Source organism: Astatotilapia calliptera, chromosome 3 (assembly GCF_964374335.1).
Source record: "Astatotilapia calliptera chromosome 3, fAstCal68.1, whole genome shotgun sequence".
In the NCBI taxonomy this organism is placed as follows: Eukaryota; Metazoa; Chordata; class Actinopteri; order Cichliformes; family Cichlidae; genus Astatotilapia; species Astatotilapia calliptera.
This window is the reverse complement of record NC_137424.1, coordinates 40,405,928-40,423,418: the sequence shown is the minus strand read 5'-3', so window position 1 is coordinate 40,423,418 and position 17,491 is coordinate 40,405,928. Positions and strand designations below refer to the sequence as shown.

The 17,491-nt window shown below is 43.2% G+C and overlaps 1 protein-coding gene across 4 annotated transcripts; it reads left to right on the top strand.

Annotated features, from left to right (window-relative positions):
- Positions 1 to 1,066: 1,066 nt before the first annotated feature.
- agfg2 (ArfGAP with FG repeats 2) lies at positions 1,067 to 15,782 on the top strand. 4 transcript variants are annotated; one of them, XM_080290776.1, is made up of 15 exons: positions 1,557 to 1,692; positions 1,999 to 2,069; positions 2,557 to 2,650; positions 4,757 to 4,872; positions 5,724 to 5,868; positions 6,243 to 6,363; positions 6,455 to 6,559; positions 6,979 to 7,011; positions 8,130 to 8,390; positions 10,044 to 10,116; positions 10,263 to 10,306; positions 10,520 to 10,618; positions 12,539 to 12,658; positions 14,513 to 14,583; positions 14,713 to 15,782. In XM_080290776.1, the coding sequence occupies exons 3-15, from the start codon at positions 2,597 to 2,599 to the stop codon at positions 14,758 to 14,760; spliced, it is 1,290 nt and encodes a 429-aa protein (XP_080146902.1). In that variant the 5' UTR covers positions 1,557 to 1,692; positions 1,999 to 2,069; positions 2,557 to 2,596; the 3' UTR covers positions 14,761 to 15,782. The 4 variants fall into 4 exon arrangements, with proteins under 4 accessions (XP_026017861.2, XP_026017862.2, XP_080146902.1 ...); XM_026162076.2 differs by lacking the exon at positions 1,999 to 2,069 and having other exon boundaries at positions 1,067 to 1,692; XM_080290780.1 differs by lacking the exons at positions 1,557 to 1,692; positions 1,999 to 2,069 and adding an exon at positions 2,113 to 2,485.
- Positions 15,783 to 17,491: the final 1,709 nt, after the last annotated feature.

Sequence of the window (17,491 nt, the reverse complement as noted above, 5' to 3'; positions counted from 1 at the left end):
TGCGTAAATAGCGCACACTGATAGCGCGGCACAGACGGCACGTAGCGACAGACGGTCGCTTCGGAAGGAGAAATAAAACCGTTTTGTGCGAAGTAAACTTGGCGACTCGACAGGTTCTTGTTTGTCTTTGACAGGAGATCCCCTCAGCATCTCTCCAAGAGCCAAACCAGTCAGAATAAACAGGGTCACATCCGGCAGGATTTTCAAAGTAAAGCACGAAACGAGACTCCTGAAAAGAAAGCGTGCTAGGAGCACACTCTTTGTTGGAGGGCTTTATTCTATAGTGGCTATTTATAATAAAGTAAAAATGTATGTGTATATTAGTTGATAAAACACAAATAAGATATAACCAACTTAAATAAAAGGCAAAACTGCAGTCGCCACCAAGTTGTAGAAATTGTAGTAATGTTTAATTATCTATTTTTTTGCCAGGCCCTTCTCATAGCTACACAAAGCATTTAGGCCAATGTGGATAGTTCATTGCCAAGGTGTAAATACAGATGATCATATTGATGCATCACATGATTTTCTGTAATGTTCTCTAATTACAGGTCTTCATACATGGGGTGGGTCAACATTTGGCACTTTTAAGCTCTGTTAAAAACTGCAAATCTACTTTAACCCATCTCCAAGTGAGACAGAATTAGTATGATATGGGATATATCATAGTCTCAATAGTAAATCTGTACCAATTTAATCCCTGTACACTAACAGAAGCCATGATTGATATGCTGGATGTTTTATTTTCTGTTGATTCGCTGGAGAAACCATAGAAAGTAGGTCATATCCTCCTGAGATCGAGCCTATTCATTAGGTTCTCTGTAGCGGACAAAATAAGATAAACTGAAACATACTTTCCCCCCCGGTTCTCAGGAAAACATTACCATGTGTGTAAAACCATTTATAGCATATGAAAGATCTGCTCTGAGTCACTTTTTTCATATTTGACTGATTTCATAAGGAATGACCCAGCTGCTATTTTCCAAACCAATAAACAGGTGTTACCTTTAAAAGTAAGATCAGGCTTGAAAGGAAACTTTGAATATATCACACGATCCTTATGACATTTTAATGATTTTTATTTCTCAGCGTCTTTATGGCAGACTAAGAGTAATACAGCTGATTCACTGTGACCCACAGAATAACTGGAAAATACCTTGACCTACAAAACAGTTGATGAGATAACCAAGTGGTTATGCTGGAACGATTTTTTTTAAAGAAACAGGCAACCAAAAAGTAAAAATGTCACAGTCGCTCTCGAGAGTCCCTTGTCAATCGCTTTTATTTTGAAAGGTAACCCGAGCTGCTTCCGCTATGCTGCAGGTGGGTCGCTCAGGGCTTGACGCGCCTTTAGTCCGTGCAGCCTTGCGTTTGGGGTGAAGCCGCATAAAAGCGTTTCCATAATGCGGGCGTGAGGTGCTCCTTGGAGTAAACGGAGGGGATCCGGGAGGAGGACCGCGGAGTGTTAACCGGGGAGGGGGGGAAGCCTGCGTGACAGGCGGCGACCAGAATAATTTAAAAAAAAATGTCGAACCGTAAGCACCGGGACAACCAAGAGATCTGCGCCCGCAAGGTCCGGGAGCTGGCCCAGTCTGGAGTAAACAAACACTGCTTCGAGTGCAACCAGCCCGGGGTGACTTACACCGACATCACCGTGGGCAGCTTCGTCTGCACGTCGTGCTCCGGAATGCTGTGAGTGCAAACCCCGCCGCCCCATCCGGGGGTGGGGAGGGGTGTGTGGCGGGTTTATTTACTGCACATTTAGCATCAGTGTGAGGGGCAGCCAGATACTGATAGAGTAAAAGTACCAGGCCTTAGATTACGCCGTGCACCACCCAGCCACGGACAAATGTGTATCATTTGGTTCCCCTCTCCTGACGTTAACAGGGGTTGTTGGTGCTATGCAACAGCCGAGGATGTGTGCACACATTAATTTACGCAGTGTCTACCTCTCTCTGTCTCTCTCCCTCTCTTTCTCTCGTGCGTGTCTCCCAACAGCTTGATAACCGACAGACCGCTAGCTGGTCATTTTCCAGCTCTGAGTTACGTTTCATTTCGTCATGGTGCAGGTTTGACACCACCTCTCTCTCTCTTCTCTCTCTCTTTCTCTAGGCTCCTTTTCAATGTGGGCGTGTGTGAGTGAGTGAGAGAGAGAGTGTGTGTGCGCCTGTGTGCTGTCACACTTTGTTTTGCATGTTCAGCCTAGTCCCGGGCACTCCTCTTCAGGAAGACGGTTTCGGCACTCAGTGTGCGTCATTGCGCAATCTTGCACATGTACAACAGTGTCCCACTTTATGTCCCCAGCATGAAGAAAATAGGAGCTTCTGGAAGACATGTGTCTCTCTCTGTCACGATTGTGTGCGTGTATGTGTGTGTGTGTGTGTATGTTGTCTTCTCCACAACAAATCTGTCCTTTGATTCACGGTCACGTGTCAGATATATTTCCTTTCCCACCTGCTCCATCCCCTTTGTGCTGTCTTTAGAGGTGAGGGCTGACTGCAAATCTTCCCATTTCTCTCCTTTATTTGACTCATCCATCTCTCCTCTGTGTCCCAGGAGAGGCCTCAACCCTCCCCACAGAGTCAAGTCCATCTCCATGACAACTTTCTCCCAACAGGAAGTAGAATTCCTCCAAAACCATGGCAATGAGGTGAGTGAAGTCCCAGCTGGGGGCCCGATGCATCGTGTTTGCTTCACTTTAGAAAACTTCGAGGAAAAAAAAAAAAGAAAGACGTGCAGCTGAATGTGATTTCTTCCTGTTGTTGACACTGCGGAGTCGTCCGAGGACATCAGCTACCATTTCCTTTTTTTTCCTCTTCTTTGGTCCAAATTCAAGGTTAAAACTGTCTGTTTGTGGTTCTGATATGGAATGTGAAACGCCCCTTGAGACTACCAGTCCAACCAGTCTTTGTGGCAGTGCCTTTTTTTTTTTTTTTTGGACGAGGAGGAGGGGGGGGGGGGGGGGGAATACTAGTGCCAACCTCATACTGTGCCAAGAAACAAAAGGATGGGGCACTTTATGTCCCACAAAACCACGATCTATTTCCTTTCTGTGTGTGTGTGTTTTTTTTAAAACCAGGGTTTAAACTCTGAACAGACCCCATTTTAACCAAAAGTCAAACAAAAGCACCCTATCAAAATCTCTTCCTTTATTTACCTTTATTTAACTAGCAGGGTTTGGTGACATCAGAACCCTCTCACAACAGAGACCCAGCCAAATAAAACATCCAAATATTTATGTAAATGCAAAGAAAAACAACCGTGTCTCTTACCAAACGTTCTGTGTGATGTTTTTTTTTTTTTTGAAATAAACTAAACAATTAATATGAGAATACTTGAAATTATATGTTTCTGGAAAGTGCTTCATATCCGTGGTGCGTCATAAGAAAATGCTGTTTTCTGCACGTCCGTCGGGACCCGCAGCTACGTTAAAAAGCGGCCGTTTGCAGGATTGTAACTGATAACAGTTGGAGCTGAGGCAGAGGATGGTACAGAGGTGAACTTGCCGTTTACTCAGTGTTTGTTTATGCCGAGAGTGTTGAACTTATTTGAGTGTTTGGGCTACAGTTAGATCCAAAAGTGGGCCGTACCTGTACAGCCTTTTTATAATAACATATAAAAAGCACTTCCCCCTTTATCTGACCTGAGTGTGTTGGAACTAAACATTCTTTTTTTTTTTTTTTTATAACTTTATGATTTTAACTTTGTGATTCAAGAGCTGGACAAATACCTTGTCCAGCTCTTGAAATCCTTTTAAATTTTTAAATGTTTCTACTCTCGTGTAACAATTCTGGGAATAGCGCATCATTAGCAGCAGTGCATTTTATTGAAATACTGGAAGTATTAATGATATCGCTCTGTTTTCTTTGTAGAAGCCTGGAAAATTGACCAGTGGTGCAGATCAGCAGGCTATTTTAGGATTCATTTTATGCAGCTTAGCTATTTTTGTCAGTACTGAGTGATATCTCTTATTACTTATTATTTAACAAAGCCTGACATTATCTTCTAGAGTTTAAATGAAGGCTTCAAATCGGTTCGTCTTGGTCCAGAAAAACCTAGAAATTCGATATAAAAAGAAATAAAACCCTCACGTCATCAAAATGAAGTTTTGATATATTTTCCAACTTCCATATTAATATAATACCAATCAGTCCAGCTGGTTGAGCTACAATTACTTCAACTTAGATTATTATGGTAATTATTGTTTATTTCTGTAGTTTGAAAACTTAATTACCAAGTTAATTAAACCTCATTTTGGTGCTGAAATGTGATTGGATTGCATAAGCCCCCCCCCCCTCACAGCATCCACTTCAGGAGCCACTGGTTCAGGCAGCTCTCTCTGCTGAGCATATACCAGTAAGTGGTAAAGAGTTTGAGGCTATCAGCACAAGTGCTTATCAGTTTTTATTAGCTTGTTGTTGGCCGGGGTCTGTGAGTCAAGTGTAATGTGCAGAGAAGCATAGGTGTGCATCGTCCAGCTTTTCCTTTCTCATCATCCTCTGAAGAGTGATCCGGTCAGTCATGATTCGCTGCCAGTAATATTTGCTGCACTCTTGCACCGGAGATGAGTCACTGATGAGAAAATCTGTGTGTATATCTGAGAGACTCTCTGAGATTAAATGTCAAACAAAAACCAGGGATTGCTCTCATTTTCTACTCAGGGAATCGGAAACTCACTAACCCTCTTTTTGTTTTTGATGGATCAGTCCCAAGCAGCGTGGTTTTAATGTGACTTCTTGGAAATGTGTGTCTTCAGGTGGGCAGAAGGACGTGGCTGTGCGTGTTTGACCCAAAGAATGACGGCTGCTCCGACATGAAGGACTCACAGAAGTTCAAAGAGTTCCTTCAAGATAAATATGAGAAGAAAAAATGGTGAGAGCTTGGCCTCCGCCTGCATATAACCAAATTATAATATATACTGATGGAAGCAGAGAAAAGCATCTTAATTTTTATTCAGTTCATTTATTTATTTTAAATCAATTTTTATGTAGAAAATTCGGTTTAAAAAAGCCCAGCAAATGTTCAAGTTTGCATGTTAATAGTTAAAAGCCTTTAAAATAACAAAATAAAACCTTTTACAGTAAGAATGTTTATTATTTACAATATTTTTTAATTAGCACCATTATTGAGTAAATATGTTAGTCTGTTTAAAATAGAGCAGCTTAAAAACAGCAAATGTTAGCATGCTAATATTTCAAACTAAAGTAGCAAACTTGCTAATTAGCAGAGTGCTGTACTTCCTGCTGTTAAAGGGTAATATGAGTAAAAATAAAAACCCTTTCAGTATTGTACATATGTACAAATGCAAATGGCTATAAAAAGAAAATTAATTAGAATGATTATTTTGAGCATGATAGCATGCTGACGTTAGCATTTAGCTCAGTTTTTATTGTGTTACAGAGCTGCTAGCATTTGGCTGTTCTGCTTGTGCAATAAACATATTTAAAAGTGTAACTGTAAAAAGAGTCATTTTGAGAGGTTAAAAGGGAACACAAAGTAAAATGAAAACAATAGCTAATTAGGGTTGTGTTAAAGTTAGGCTTTCCATGTTTGAATAAGAGATATTTGCTCAGAAAAATTAGCTGAAGGCTAATAGCTGCTTATTTTCAAGCTTAGAGAATGCTCTCAATCTTCTTGTTTAGCAAATGAATGACCAGATGTCAAGCTTTAATTGTGTTGCTAATGAGACTGGTTAGTTACACTGCATCATTTGTGTTTCGCAGGCATTTTTCCAAAAGTAAGAACCGGAGAGATATGGAGGGTCCTTGGAGTCCAGGGGTTCAGGCTATGCTCCCTTCTCATGGTCCCTTAGCGAGCCAGGGTCTATCCCATAACATGCCTCCAAATGCCAGAGCCACGAGACCACTGGTAAGAGGCTAAAGGTGTGGTAGTTGTCTGTGAAACGGGTGGAGGTAAAGTGAGGGGAGTGAAAGTGAGAAGACGAGGGTGGTATACGTGTGTGGTTTTAAATAAATAAATAAAAAGAGGAAGGGAAAGTAGAGGAGATTTTCAAAGGGTATCGAAAAAAGGATAGAAAGTGAAAAAATGACCTGAATTCGCCGCGGCACAGAGACAAAGACTGATGGTTCGGACAGTCGGAGGGCCAGGTAGCCTCGACTTCAAAGCCTCTGCTTATGAATTATTGAGAAAGGATGAAAGAGACTCACTTCCTCTGGCTTTGTGTCTCTCTTTCTACCCTCCATCTGCTTCTCTTCTGTCTCCTTCGATCTCTCATCCTCCAGTCTCAGTCCCAGCTGCCGTCTTGGGATCGAGCCCCCGCCATCTCTCCCGCCGACATGCGGACAGACGCGTTCACGGCTCGGCCGTCGCGCTCCCAAAGCTTTAGAGACCCCCCTCTGAAAGGTGAGAGGAAGATTTGTTTGTGGCATCGTCATGTGCTTATCTCTTCTTTTAAAATTGTTTTTAATGCATCTTTTGTTTCTTTCCTACGAAGATCCCACCCTGTGTGGGATAGAAAGACAGCGACCAGGCTCTTTGTCGTCAACACTGGGAGGTCAGAACCACGGTCCCTCATTCCCCGCCCTTCCACGGCCTTCAGGTGTGCCCTCCGCCCACTGGATGCTTTGTGCCACTGTTAGTAGTAAACTTATGAAGGCTTTCACAAGTTTACTACTAATGTGTCTCCTACCAGCTGTGTAGTAAAGTGCCACAGTGTTTGCTGTATTTGGGAAGCTAGTTCCTCCTCTTATGTGATCTTAGGAAAGATTCCTGGTTAATAAATAGACACTGTGCTTTCTCTGTTCTATTCCTGACGCCTCTAGCAAGAACATTTGGCAGTGCATCGTTCACGGTGTAAAGATCATTGAATATTTTCGCTGATTCTCACTGATGTCGCTCTCTGCTCATCAGAGCCGGCGAGTGGCAGATTCATGCGACGCCAGTGGCACTCACTTGTTTCTCCTTATCTCCCCTCCTCTTTTCTCCTCTGTCTTCTCCCTCTCTTCTCCAACCACGTAGCCAGTAGCTCGTTCAAAAACCACTTCACTTTAGGTAAGATGCATCTCCGGCCGATGCTTTTGAGTGTGTGCGTGTGCGCTCGTGTGAATGCTGAAATCAATAAGCTCTTCCAATGCTGTATCATTCATAATAGATGGCCAATCTGCGGGGCGCGGCGGTGCTTAGCGAGCATCACATGCATGTGAGTTGGGGTTTGTTTCAGAGCGGCCTGAGGGGAGAGGCGACGCAGCACTCTGTATTCATTTAGCCAGCGAGTCGTGGCTGGCCAGTGTCACATACTGCAATTGGGGTCAATGTTTTTCTTCATCACTCAGGTTTCCCACTTCAAAGCCCAGATCTGAAGCCTAGGAGTGTCAAGGACACACACACACACACACACACACACACACACACACACACACACACACACACACACACACACACACACTGTTCCCTCCCTCAGAGGAAAAAGAACAAGTTTAAAGTGGGGCTATTTTTAGGCCGGAGCTGCTGCTGCTGCCCCCGTCAGCAGAGGGCCGCTGATATTTCGCACCACGTTGGCGTTGAAGCACTTCAGAACTATGTAGGGCACAGCTGTAATCGCACCATACACATTTAACACCCACAACAATATGCTAGGGAGTTCAGGTATGCTCTCAAAGACGGAAAAACATGCAGATACCAGCAGATAAGCTGCATCAGGTCCATTCTGCTCTGGTGTTTGTGTCTTCATGGAGACCATGTTGGATTTTAACTTCTGATCCCATGCTCATAGCTAACTGGCTGATCCAGACTCTGATATTTTGCTACAAACACTGATGTTAAACGTCATTTCCTGTCTTTGTTAACTTCTAACAATTGCATCTAAGAAGTTTCTGGCTTGCTGCTTTCCTGTGGTGTTTTTTTTTTTTTTTTTTAAATCCCTAAACACGATGAGTGTGTGTGCTTTATTTAGTACAGTCTAAGCTAATGCTGCTATTTCTACACCTCATAGCATGAGGATCTTTACATGGCGTGAGATAATTTTCTTCTATATGTAGTGAATGGGCTGTGTTATGTGAGAGTTACTTGCGAATTATTGTATGTTATTTGAATTTGATGCTTCAGGTTCGAACAATCACATTTTAAACATCTACCTGTTAGTACATACTAATCTGCGATCTCTCTTTCAGGTCGGACAGTGTCGGCCTCGGGGGCTACGGGCCCCTTCAGAGCCTTCCCCAAGTCTCTGAGCGTGGACTTTGGAGGTCTGAACCATCCCCAACCACAGCCTCTGCCTCAGTCTCTGTCCCAGCCGCAGCAGCAGCCTCAGCAACAGCAGCCTGTTGGCATAGGTCAGACGACACCGCCGGTCAGCAGCGGCAGTGCCCAGGATAGGTACGCTGCCGTGTCACAGCTGGACAGCGTCTTCTCTGAAACAACATCGGTCACAGGTACGATGTTTTTATCAGTCGAAGCTTTAATACTTTTTGTATCAGTGTAGTTCAGAGGCTTTTGCATAGTTGCATTTATTTCACAGCTTTTTGTATTTGTGTAAGGTGTGCACATAGACTGTATATAAAAGACGACGATAGCTGTTCTTGTTTTTTCTTTTTTTCTTTTTTAAATCTTAACTTTAGCTTTGCCTTGTTTTATTGCAACCACAGGTGACCATACAGAGACAGGAAGCTGGAGTGTTAAGTTCTAACATGAGACTAGCAAGCGTTTCACACACGGAGACAGGATGTGCAAATTAGTCTTAAGTGACACCAAGTAATAAATATTAGAATATGACTCACCGAAACTGTTGCACACACTTCCTGTAAGGGATGTGAGTGCAGTTGACTACACAGGAAGGTGTATTTGCATCATAAATGCTCTAAAGGGACCAAAACCACAAAGATGTTTGAGAGTTACTGTGACTATAATTAGCTAAAGACTGGCAGACAGGTAGTTGGCTAGCCTACGTCCAGGTTTTACTCAAAGTGACCTCACCCTTGATGACGAGTAACCTTAATTTGTTTGTGGGCAGGGTATGATGAAACAAAAATTCCCACCATGTGTAATAGTGTGTGTGTGTGTGTGGGGGGGGGGATTGGCCGTAGAAACTAAAAAGGTTTCTGTACCAAAGTTGGGGATTTTAATGGATTGAATCGGGTTTGGAGCCTCGAGTGGCCATTAGAGGAACTGCACCATCGGCTTCGTATTTTTGACTCGGTCTCTCCACTTGATTGTGGATTGAGTTTTACCAAAAAGTGCTGGTCCTCCAGGCCCCCCACTCAAAAATCTTCACTGTGCTGTCAAACACAGATTAAAAAAAAAAATTAACTCAAGAAAACGAATCCAATTTTATAAACTGAAGAACTTTCTTTTTTTCCAGTCTCATTAATCCTCTCACAACCTCTCTGACTAATCAGGAGGAGGGACTAAACTCCCTGCCTGAACAGAGAATAATTAAACCTTGCTTCAGCTTGACCTGATTACTTTTTCCCCATTGTTTCAGTAGCACTCTGGCTTCAATAAAGACCCGAGCACATCTTCCAGCACTGTGTAACAGATAGTTTGATTTGAGGGCTTCGCGTGTGCAGATTGTCGCGGTCAGCTCAGCTTGGTTGCATAACATCCTTACTCCAAATGCCAAGGCTTTTAGCAGCTGAATTATGCTCATTGTGTTTGCTCCAGATCGTGCACAGCGTGATTCAAAGGACCTTGTTGATAGGTTTTGGAATCAGCTGTGTTTGCGTTATAACTAAGCCGGCTGCTTTAATGCACAGCATTCGTGTGAGAGGCCTGCTAAGCTCTGCTGCTTTCCAGCGTCATCGCTGCCTCCCCTGCTTGGCAGAGTAGGGAGGTTATTGATTTTCTGCCTCGGCTCACTTTTGATTCATATCAAGCTGAACATGAAGATGATATTTTATTCAGGGCGTTTGTAATTCTTTTGTTCTGTGATGACTTGCATGCACGGGATCAGCAGTTTGGACTGTTTTAAAGGTTTTTGCTCACATATCAACATCATAGCACTGCTCGAGCTCGTAAACCGGGGCTCATGTTGGGCCTGACGTTGTGTTTGGTTGTGTTGTGATGCCTGTGGAAATGCTTGTTTGCAGCTCCACCTGGCGGCCCACCGCAGTACAGCGCCATCTTCGGCAGCAGGCTCTCATCCAGCTCAACTCCTGCCAGGTAGAGGAAAAAAAGCAGCCTTGTCAAATCAGCTTTTGTTAAACATGGCAGATTTTTAACTTTTCTTCTTGTGGAGCTGTTTAAAGGTCAAATTCTGATCGATCCTCCTTCCCCCCCCCCCCCTCTTTTCTTCTACTTCTCCCCAGCTCCCCTGGTGTCGATACCGTCTCCAGCTCCCAAAGTTTTGCAAGTAGGTGCCGAGTGCGAACTGCATCGATTGCTGCTGTTAACCTGCACTATTTACATTCAGTTCCCTCCTCTTCAAAAACAGTCCAGCACTCCAGATTAGACTGTGAAAATCAGAGCAGTGTTGCCTTGAATAGGCAGGAATGTAACCCGTTAACCCCCGGGCAGAACACTGAATTATCTCCCTGTCTCTCTCCCCCCAACCCGTGTGTCTCAGATTTCCCCAACCCATTCAGCTCCAGCTCCAGCTCCAGCTCCGCTTCCCAGCAGCCCGTCGCCCTCTCCCCCAGTAACCCCTTCAGTAACGCCTCAGGAGGTAAGCCCCATGCTCACTCTTTCTGAAACTTCCTGCTGCAACTTTTTAAGATGTTAGAGCAGCTTGAGCTGGTTAGATAACCACCGCTGTGGTGGAGGCAAAGAAATAATTACCACATGAAAAAATATATGTAGGGTTGAAACCCTTTTTACCTTCAGAGCCGCTTTAGTTCTTTGTTCTTCGATGACATCGCACAGCACATCCATGATGTGAATCTCTTGTTCCACCTGTTGAATGTGGAGGCCATTGGAGTGCGGTGAACTCATCGCTATGTTTAAGAAACCAATGTTTGAGCTTTGTGACATGATGTGTTATATGAAGATGTGTACACTGTGGTCATAAAGGGATGGACATGGTCAGCAACAACAATCAGGCTGGCTGTGGTATTTAAATGATGCTCAGTTGGTACTAAAACACTAAAAGTGTGCCAAGAAAACATCCCGCACACCATTACACCACCAGCAGCCTGAGCCATTGATACAAGGCATGCTTGATTCATGCTTTCATGTTATTTATACCAAATTCTGACTCCATCTCTGCCATCTGCAGCGGTTATCAATACTCATCAGACCAGGCAACATTTTTTCTCATCTTCTGTTATCTAATTTTAATGAGCCCACGGGAATTGTGTCTTCTGTTGCGATAGCAGTGACATGCGGTGTTGTCTTCTGCAGCTGTAGCTCATCTGCTTCAAGTTTGGAGTGGATGCTCTTCTGCATACCTCCCTTTTAACGACTGGGTAATTTGACTTATTGTTGCCTTCCTATTAGCTCGTAGCAGTCTGAGAACGGCTGCTCACTGGATATTTCCTCTTTTTCAGACTATTCTCTGTAAACCCTACAGATGGTTGTGTGTGAAGATCGCAGTAGATCAGCAGTTTCTGAAATACTCAGGCCAACCAGTCTGCTGTCAACAACCGTGCCAAATTAGGCATGCAGACGTGTTCATCTTGAACTGTAGATATTCTCCTCGATCACATTTTTCCTGATATATTTATTTCCTCTCTCAGGCTGTCCTATGGATTTGTCAGGAGGCAGCGCACCTACACTTGTGTTCAAACTTTTGTCTTTTAGCTTGACTCTACATGACTTAAATGACATGTGAATGCCTAAACTTAAAAACAGGAAATCACAGCCCGTTATAAAACACTGATCCCTCTGCTCTGTGTATAGGTTACATATTTCAAGCATTTAGTTCCTGCTTACAGAGTCTGAATGTACCTTTTGTGCTTATTTAAAAGTTAAAAACGCTCCTGTGTTTTCCCTCTGCTCGGCCCATTAACGGGTAACATTTAGTCTCCAGATCAGCTGCGTGAGCTGGGCCTTTATTTCTTTTCCTGTAGGGCAGTGAAAACGACGCGTAGAGCTGCTACACTGAAGTGTATGTTGTGTACACACTAAACGGTTGATTACACAAGCTCGCACACAGCTACCTGCTTTCACAGCCACTGAGGCTTCATGCTAGCAACGTTACTTTTTACTCGGGTCACTGACTTCACCCACCAAAGGCAGATATGTAAGAGGAAAGGCTCAGCGTGGAGCTGAAATCTCAGTTAAGCTTCTCTGGTGCATTAACCACAACGTGGATAAACGAATGCTCAGCGATGCTGTGATGTTTCATGATGCAAATAAACAACCTGGCGTTTGTTTCCTTTCAGCTTTAGACCCTCGCAGCTCTGGGCTTTCCATCGGCTCCACCTCAATTATTCAACAGTATCATGTATTCATGTATGCAGTTATACTCTTGACTGGTCGCAGGGCTCATTACTGCTTTATGTTTCCTGTAGGCTCTCTGTGTAAGGTACAGACACGGGGAAACAGTCTTTTACTGTCAGTCTGAGAGCAGCTGACAGATGTGTTCTGCATGGATTAATGATCTGTGTCTAATTTCGCCGCATGTGTGGGTGTTTCGCTTCTCCAGGTGACTCCAGTGCATTTGTCACCTCGCCCACCTCCGTTTTTCCTCCGTCCGGTGCTTTTCCAGCGGCTGCTACCCAGAATGCATTTCCTCATGAGTCAGCCACCAATCAGGAAGCAAATGGTGAGATTCGTTGCCTCTTATTTGTCCTCCTGTTTGATGTTTTTTTTTGTTTGTTTGTTTGTTTTCTTGGATTATAAGTCAAGTTTTTAATTATTATTAATATTTTTATTTACATAATCTTCTTTTAATAACTCAAAATAGACCAAAAATGAAAAGTCTGGTCATTATTTAGTAAAAACAAAACAAAAACATGTATTTGTTGGATTTTGTTGCTCTATTAAGGATTCGCTACTTATCTGTTTTATATTGCTAAAAACTAATATCTTCTAATAATTTAAAAGGACATTTAACAAAATATCTTATTTTTATGCATCAGTTGTGTAAATGAAAAGGTGAGACATTAAAGTTGTAGAAAATAAAATGTTTTTTCCAAATTAGGAAGACCTAACTTCATTACTGCACTGCATACTAGTCCCCCTGGGCCCCAAAAAATGTAAAAAGTTTTAAAAAGTTTTTTTTTTATACTCATCAAATCACATTGAGTCATCAGAGATTGATAATTAAAAAAATTTTAAATCACACTTTTAATCTTATCTATCTTATCTTATCTTATCCTAATCAAAAGTCATGTCAAAATGCCAAACAATCTCTTTCCTCTTTATAAAGTCAGTTAGACTCTAAGTAGCTGTAATAGTTGTGAGGTCGACCACAGTGCAGAGACCACACAGAGACGTCCTGTAGTTCCTCCTTCACCTGATCTATGACTTCTAATATTCGGTTTACCCTTGGTGGTCTTCCTGGTGCCACCCTGCCCATTTAAGCACTTCGTCTGCCCAGTTAACTGAGCTACAGATGCTCAGAGTCGTGCTGGGTAGGAAACGAAGAGACGCTGGGTGTACTGGGAGATGACATGGATGAGGATGAGCAGGTGGTGGGCTTAACAAGGGACGACAGAGATGGGAGGTAGAAGAAGATAAGGTGCTGTGGTAGTTGGTTTTTATGTGAATACAAACCATATTACTTTATTACCTCCTGAAGCGCGAGCATCAAGTTAAGGGCCACACTGAGAAAAGAGACCCAGACATTTACAATTATTGATGTGATTTATTTTAAGACATCTCCTCCTCACGTGCAACCAGCCCTCAAAAAGAAAAGAAGGTTATAATGCCTTCTGATCACAGTTGTATCACGCAGCCAACTCACAGCAGCTTGATCATGATATCTCCTGATAGCGCGAGAGATTCAACGAACCATGTCCTGATGTAAAAGCGAGCCGTGTTGTCGTTCTTCCACATGTGTCTGTGGGCCTGCGTCACAGGCCTGAACATGACGATCTCACAGTTTTGTAGATTTTGGATGGTGGTGTCTACCTTTACCGTACAGCACATAAAAATGAAACTTAACTGGACTTTTAGATTGAGTTTAGAAGAGACATGACTCTGTTTCCATATCTCTGCCTGTGTGTGCATTCACACATCACCATACCTGCTGAAAACATAGTAAATGCATGCACAAGCTTCTCTTTACACCAGTGCAGATCACAGATGCGGCCACGCCAAAATCTACGAATTACAGCTTGATGTTTGACACCTGTCCTTATTATATATAGGACCTTACAATATAAAGCATTGTTGTTGTGATTTGGTGCTATATAAGGCTTCAAGTGAAAATTGGGGGGGGGGAAGGGGGGGGAACCATACTTTGATCCATATGTTGGTTATTAAAACGAGGCCCAAATGGAAAGCTCCCACTGCAGCGGGGACTGCTCGTCTTTCCTGAGACGCGCTGTGGCGTCCACTAGCAGCAGTCCAGGAATACCAAAATGACCCACCCAGTTTAGAGCTGCAGGTTTCTGGTTTCATGCCACACCATTTTCCTGTATCATGTATATCTGTGTGTGTGTGTGTTTTGCAGGTTTTGCCTCCTTCCCCACGTCTGACTCTCAGTCCAAAGTCCCTCGGCCCATGTCGGTGAACCCTTTCACAGTGAGTATCCCTCCACGAAGTGCACTCTGGGGGCGCTAATTGGTAGTCCTCGCCAGTTTTCAGTGAATTGCGATGGCATACTAAGTAAGCCGGGCTGCTGTTCTCACCCTGCCTCTCTTGTCTTTGCAGGGGAATGTTTACCCCAGTCGGGGGACGTCAAAAAATCCTTTCATCTGACCCCCCGTTTCCCCACCCCTTCCCTCTCTCTCTGGGAACTGAAGGAGGAGCTGCTGCCATTTCAATGCCTCTGGAGTATTTTCACCCCCCACCCACCCCCCTCAGGGGAGGGTCGCGCATCCACGCCGCCCTCCCTCCCCTATCTGTCTTTGTTTACGTGTTTGTGGAGAGGAAAAACAGAAAAACAAACAAAAATGCGCGAATGCAGTTCACAAAATCCCTGTCTGTATGTGCAAGAGTGTCGGCCTGCTGTGTTTGTGCCACGTGACGTACGTCAAAAGGTGTTTGTGTGCCAGTAGACGCCACCTCAGGGCTCTGTGGGAGTCACGACGCCTCTACGACTTTTCTTTTTTGCTGAGATGCACTCACCTATATTACACACACACATGTGTTGCTGCTGCTATTTGCTTTCATCTCCTGCTTAGAAGTGTAAAAAAAAAAGGAATGAGAGATATAAAAAAACTTCCCTCGGCCCGTGAGTAAGTACGTCAGCGCTTTCTCCGGCTTTAAAACTTTTGAGTCTCGGAGAAGCCAGCTGAGACTCTGACCCTGCATCACGAGCATCCACAGATGGTTTTAACAGCCTTAACAGCCTCCTGATGCATGTGAATCGGTGTCCGAAGATAAGACGGGCTTGTCTCTGTGGGGTGTGAGCGCGGGTGCGTGTTTGCATTCGTCATTGTTGCTGTTTTTTCTTTCTTTTCTTTTTTGTTTTGTTTTTGTTGTTGTCAGGTTTCCTTGCAAAGGATGAGCTACGTTTTCCACTCTCAGGCTGCATGCGCTTAGAGGGCTAAAAAGGAGCTACTGAATGTAAAAGCAACGTCAGAGTAACTTAAATGTGTATAAAGATCTTCATCGCTTCATGTACCGGACCAAAACCTTTATTCTGCTTTTTTTCCCCTTTGGTTGACATGAAGTTTAATTCTCTTATTTTGCCAAAAATAAAAGAAGAGATTCATGTAAGAGCGTATTTGTAACTACAAGTATTCATGTTCATAAAACCAGTTTGTTGCTTCTTAAAACAGTGTGTGGTGGTATTTTTGTGACAAGTGTGGTTCTGACACGCACATGCGGCTGTGTGGAGCATTTCAAACAGCAGGGGGCGTGAGGCATCCAGTTTTCTTCTCTGACCTCATGCGCAAGGTTACTTTTGGATGCATGTTGCATAACTACATACATACTGCATAAGCGTGCAGCACAAATATAGAAGCCCTTTAGAGCCGCTAGAATGACTACAATGGGACCCCTTTGCAATATTTATTGGAATATTAAATCCAGTGTGAATCCAAATCTACATCATGCCCACTAAGTAAGCTCTGCTACATTCCCTTTTTTTGGGGGGGGGGTGACTGCACGCAGAGGCAGACGAGAGTGGGGAGAAATGGCGAGTGGAAATGGTCCATCTATCGAATTATATCAGCTTAATCGGGACTCAGTAGCAGGAATATAAATCACTATGTTCCCTAAGGTTTTATGAGGTACTGTGACCCTTGATTTCCTTTACAGTCATGCGACCTTCTGCAGTGTTAATCAGTATGCCCCCCTCTCTGTCCTGAATGCACAGTGCTGCAAACATGCGTCAGTGTGTTCACATTTCAGCAGAAAGGGGGATTTTTAAGGACGGACTCGTGGAAGCGCCAAGACTGAAATCCTAGCTTTGGAGGGGATGCTGCCTTCAGGTGCCGTGGGAGATATTGAGCGTTAGTTGAGTGCGCATGAAGGCGTTAACGTTTTGTTTATAGGAACACACAAAAACTGAATGGAGAAACAGGAAAAAACAAAACATCACTTAATCAATTTGTAAGTCAGCTGTAACAGGGGGACCAAGGGAGGGGTGTCAAACATAAGGCCCAGGGACCATAATTGGCCCGCTAGAGACTACAGTGGGGCCCACTATACATCACTGAAAAATGTGAAGGAGGACATAGCTTTTGGACTTTAACTGTACTTTAACAAGTTTCACAGTTTTTCCCACTGATAAAGATCTCCCCCGTGACTATTTAAATTACACCAACGTAATAAATTACATGACAGAAACCTTCCTGTTTTTTTTTGTTTTGTTTTGTTGTTTTATGAAGAGTCAACAGTAGTAGTAAACTGGAAAAACTTGTGTGGTTTAACAAAATCTCTCTGTTTTAAAATCGCTGGACAGAACTACTGCAACTTTTAAAATGACTTTTTGTGTCACTTTTTTTTTTTTTTGAGTAAGCGTTTGCTGTTATGGAGAAAAACTGAGATGTACTGATACTAGAACTAAGACATCTTAGGGATGAAAAGTGCAGTTAAACGTCTTTCAGTGAGTTTCACTGCTCCAAGAGTTTGACATCCCTGATCTAAAGTGTCACAAGACATTCTTAAGAAAGGGGAACTGGGAGAAAAGGCTGAGATGTGCCAAATTACACACTAAAAAACCCCTAAAAATCAGTGGCAACCAGTTTTATAGAGTAATGAACTTTGTTTTGGGTCAAATCATTGTCAGAAAGTATAGAGGAGGTTAGGACAGAGCTACAACAGTGAGTGTCTACAGCCATCTGTAAACACACTGCTGTCATGGTTTGGGTCTGTGTTTCTGAAAGCAGGGTCAGATTTTGTTCGTTAGACTAAAACAGTACAAACTGTGTTTTTGCTTTGTGTACTTTATTTCCATTTATTTGTGTACATTCAAATAAGTCGTTGCACTTTTCCCTCTTTTTCTTGGCAAAAATAATAATAATTTAATACAGGGAGTGCA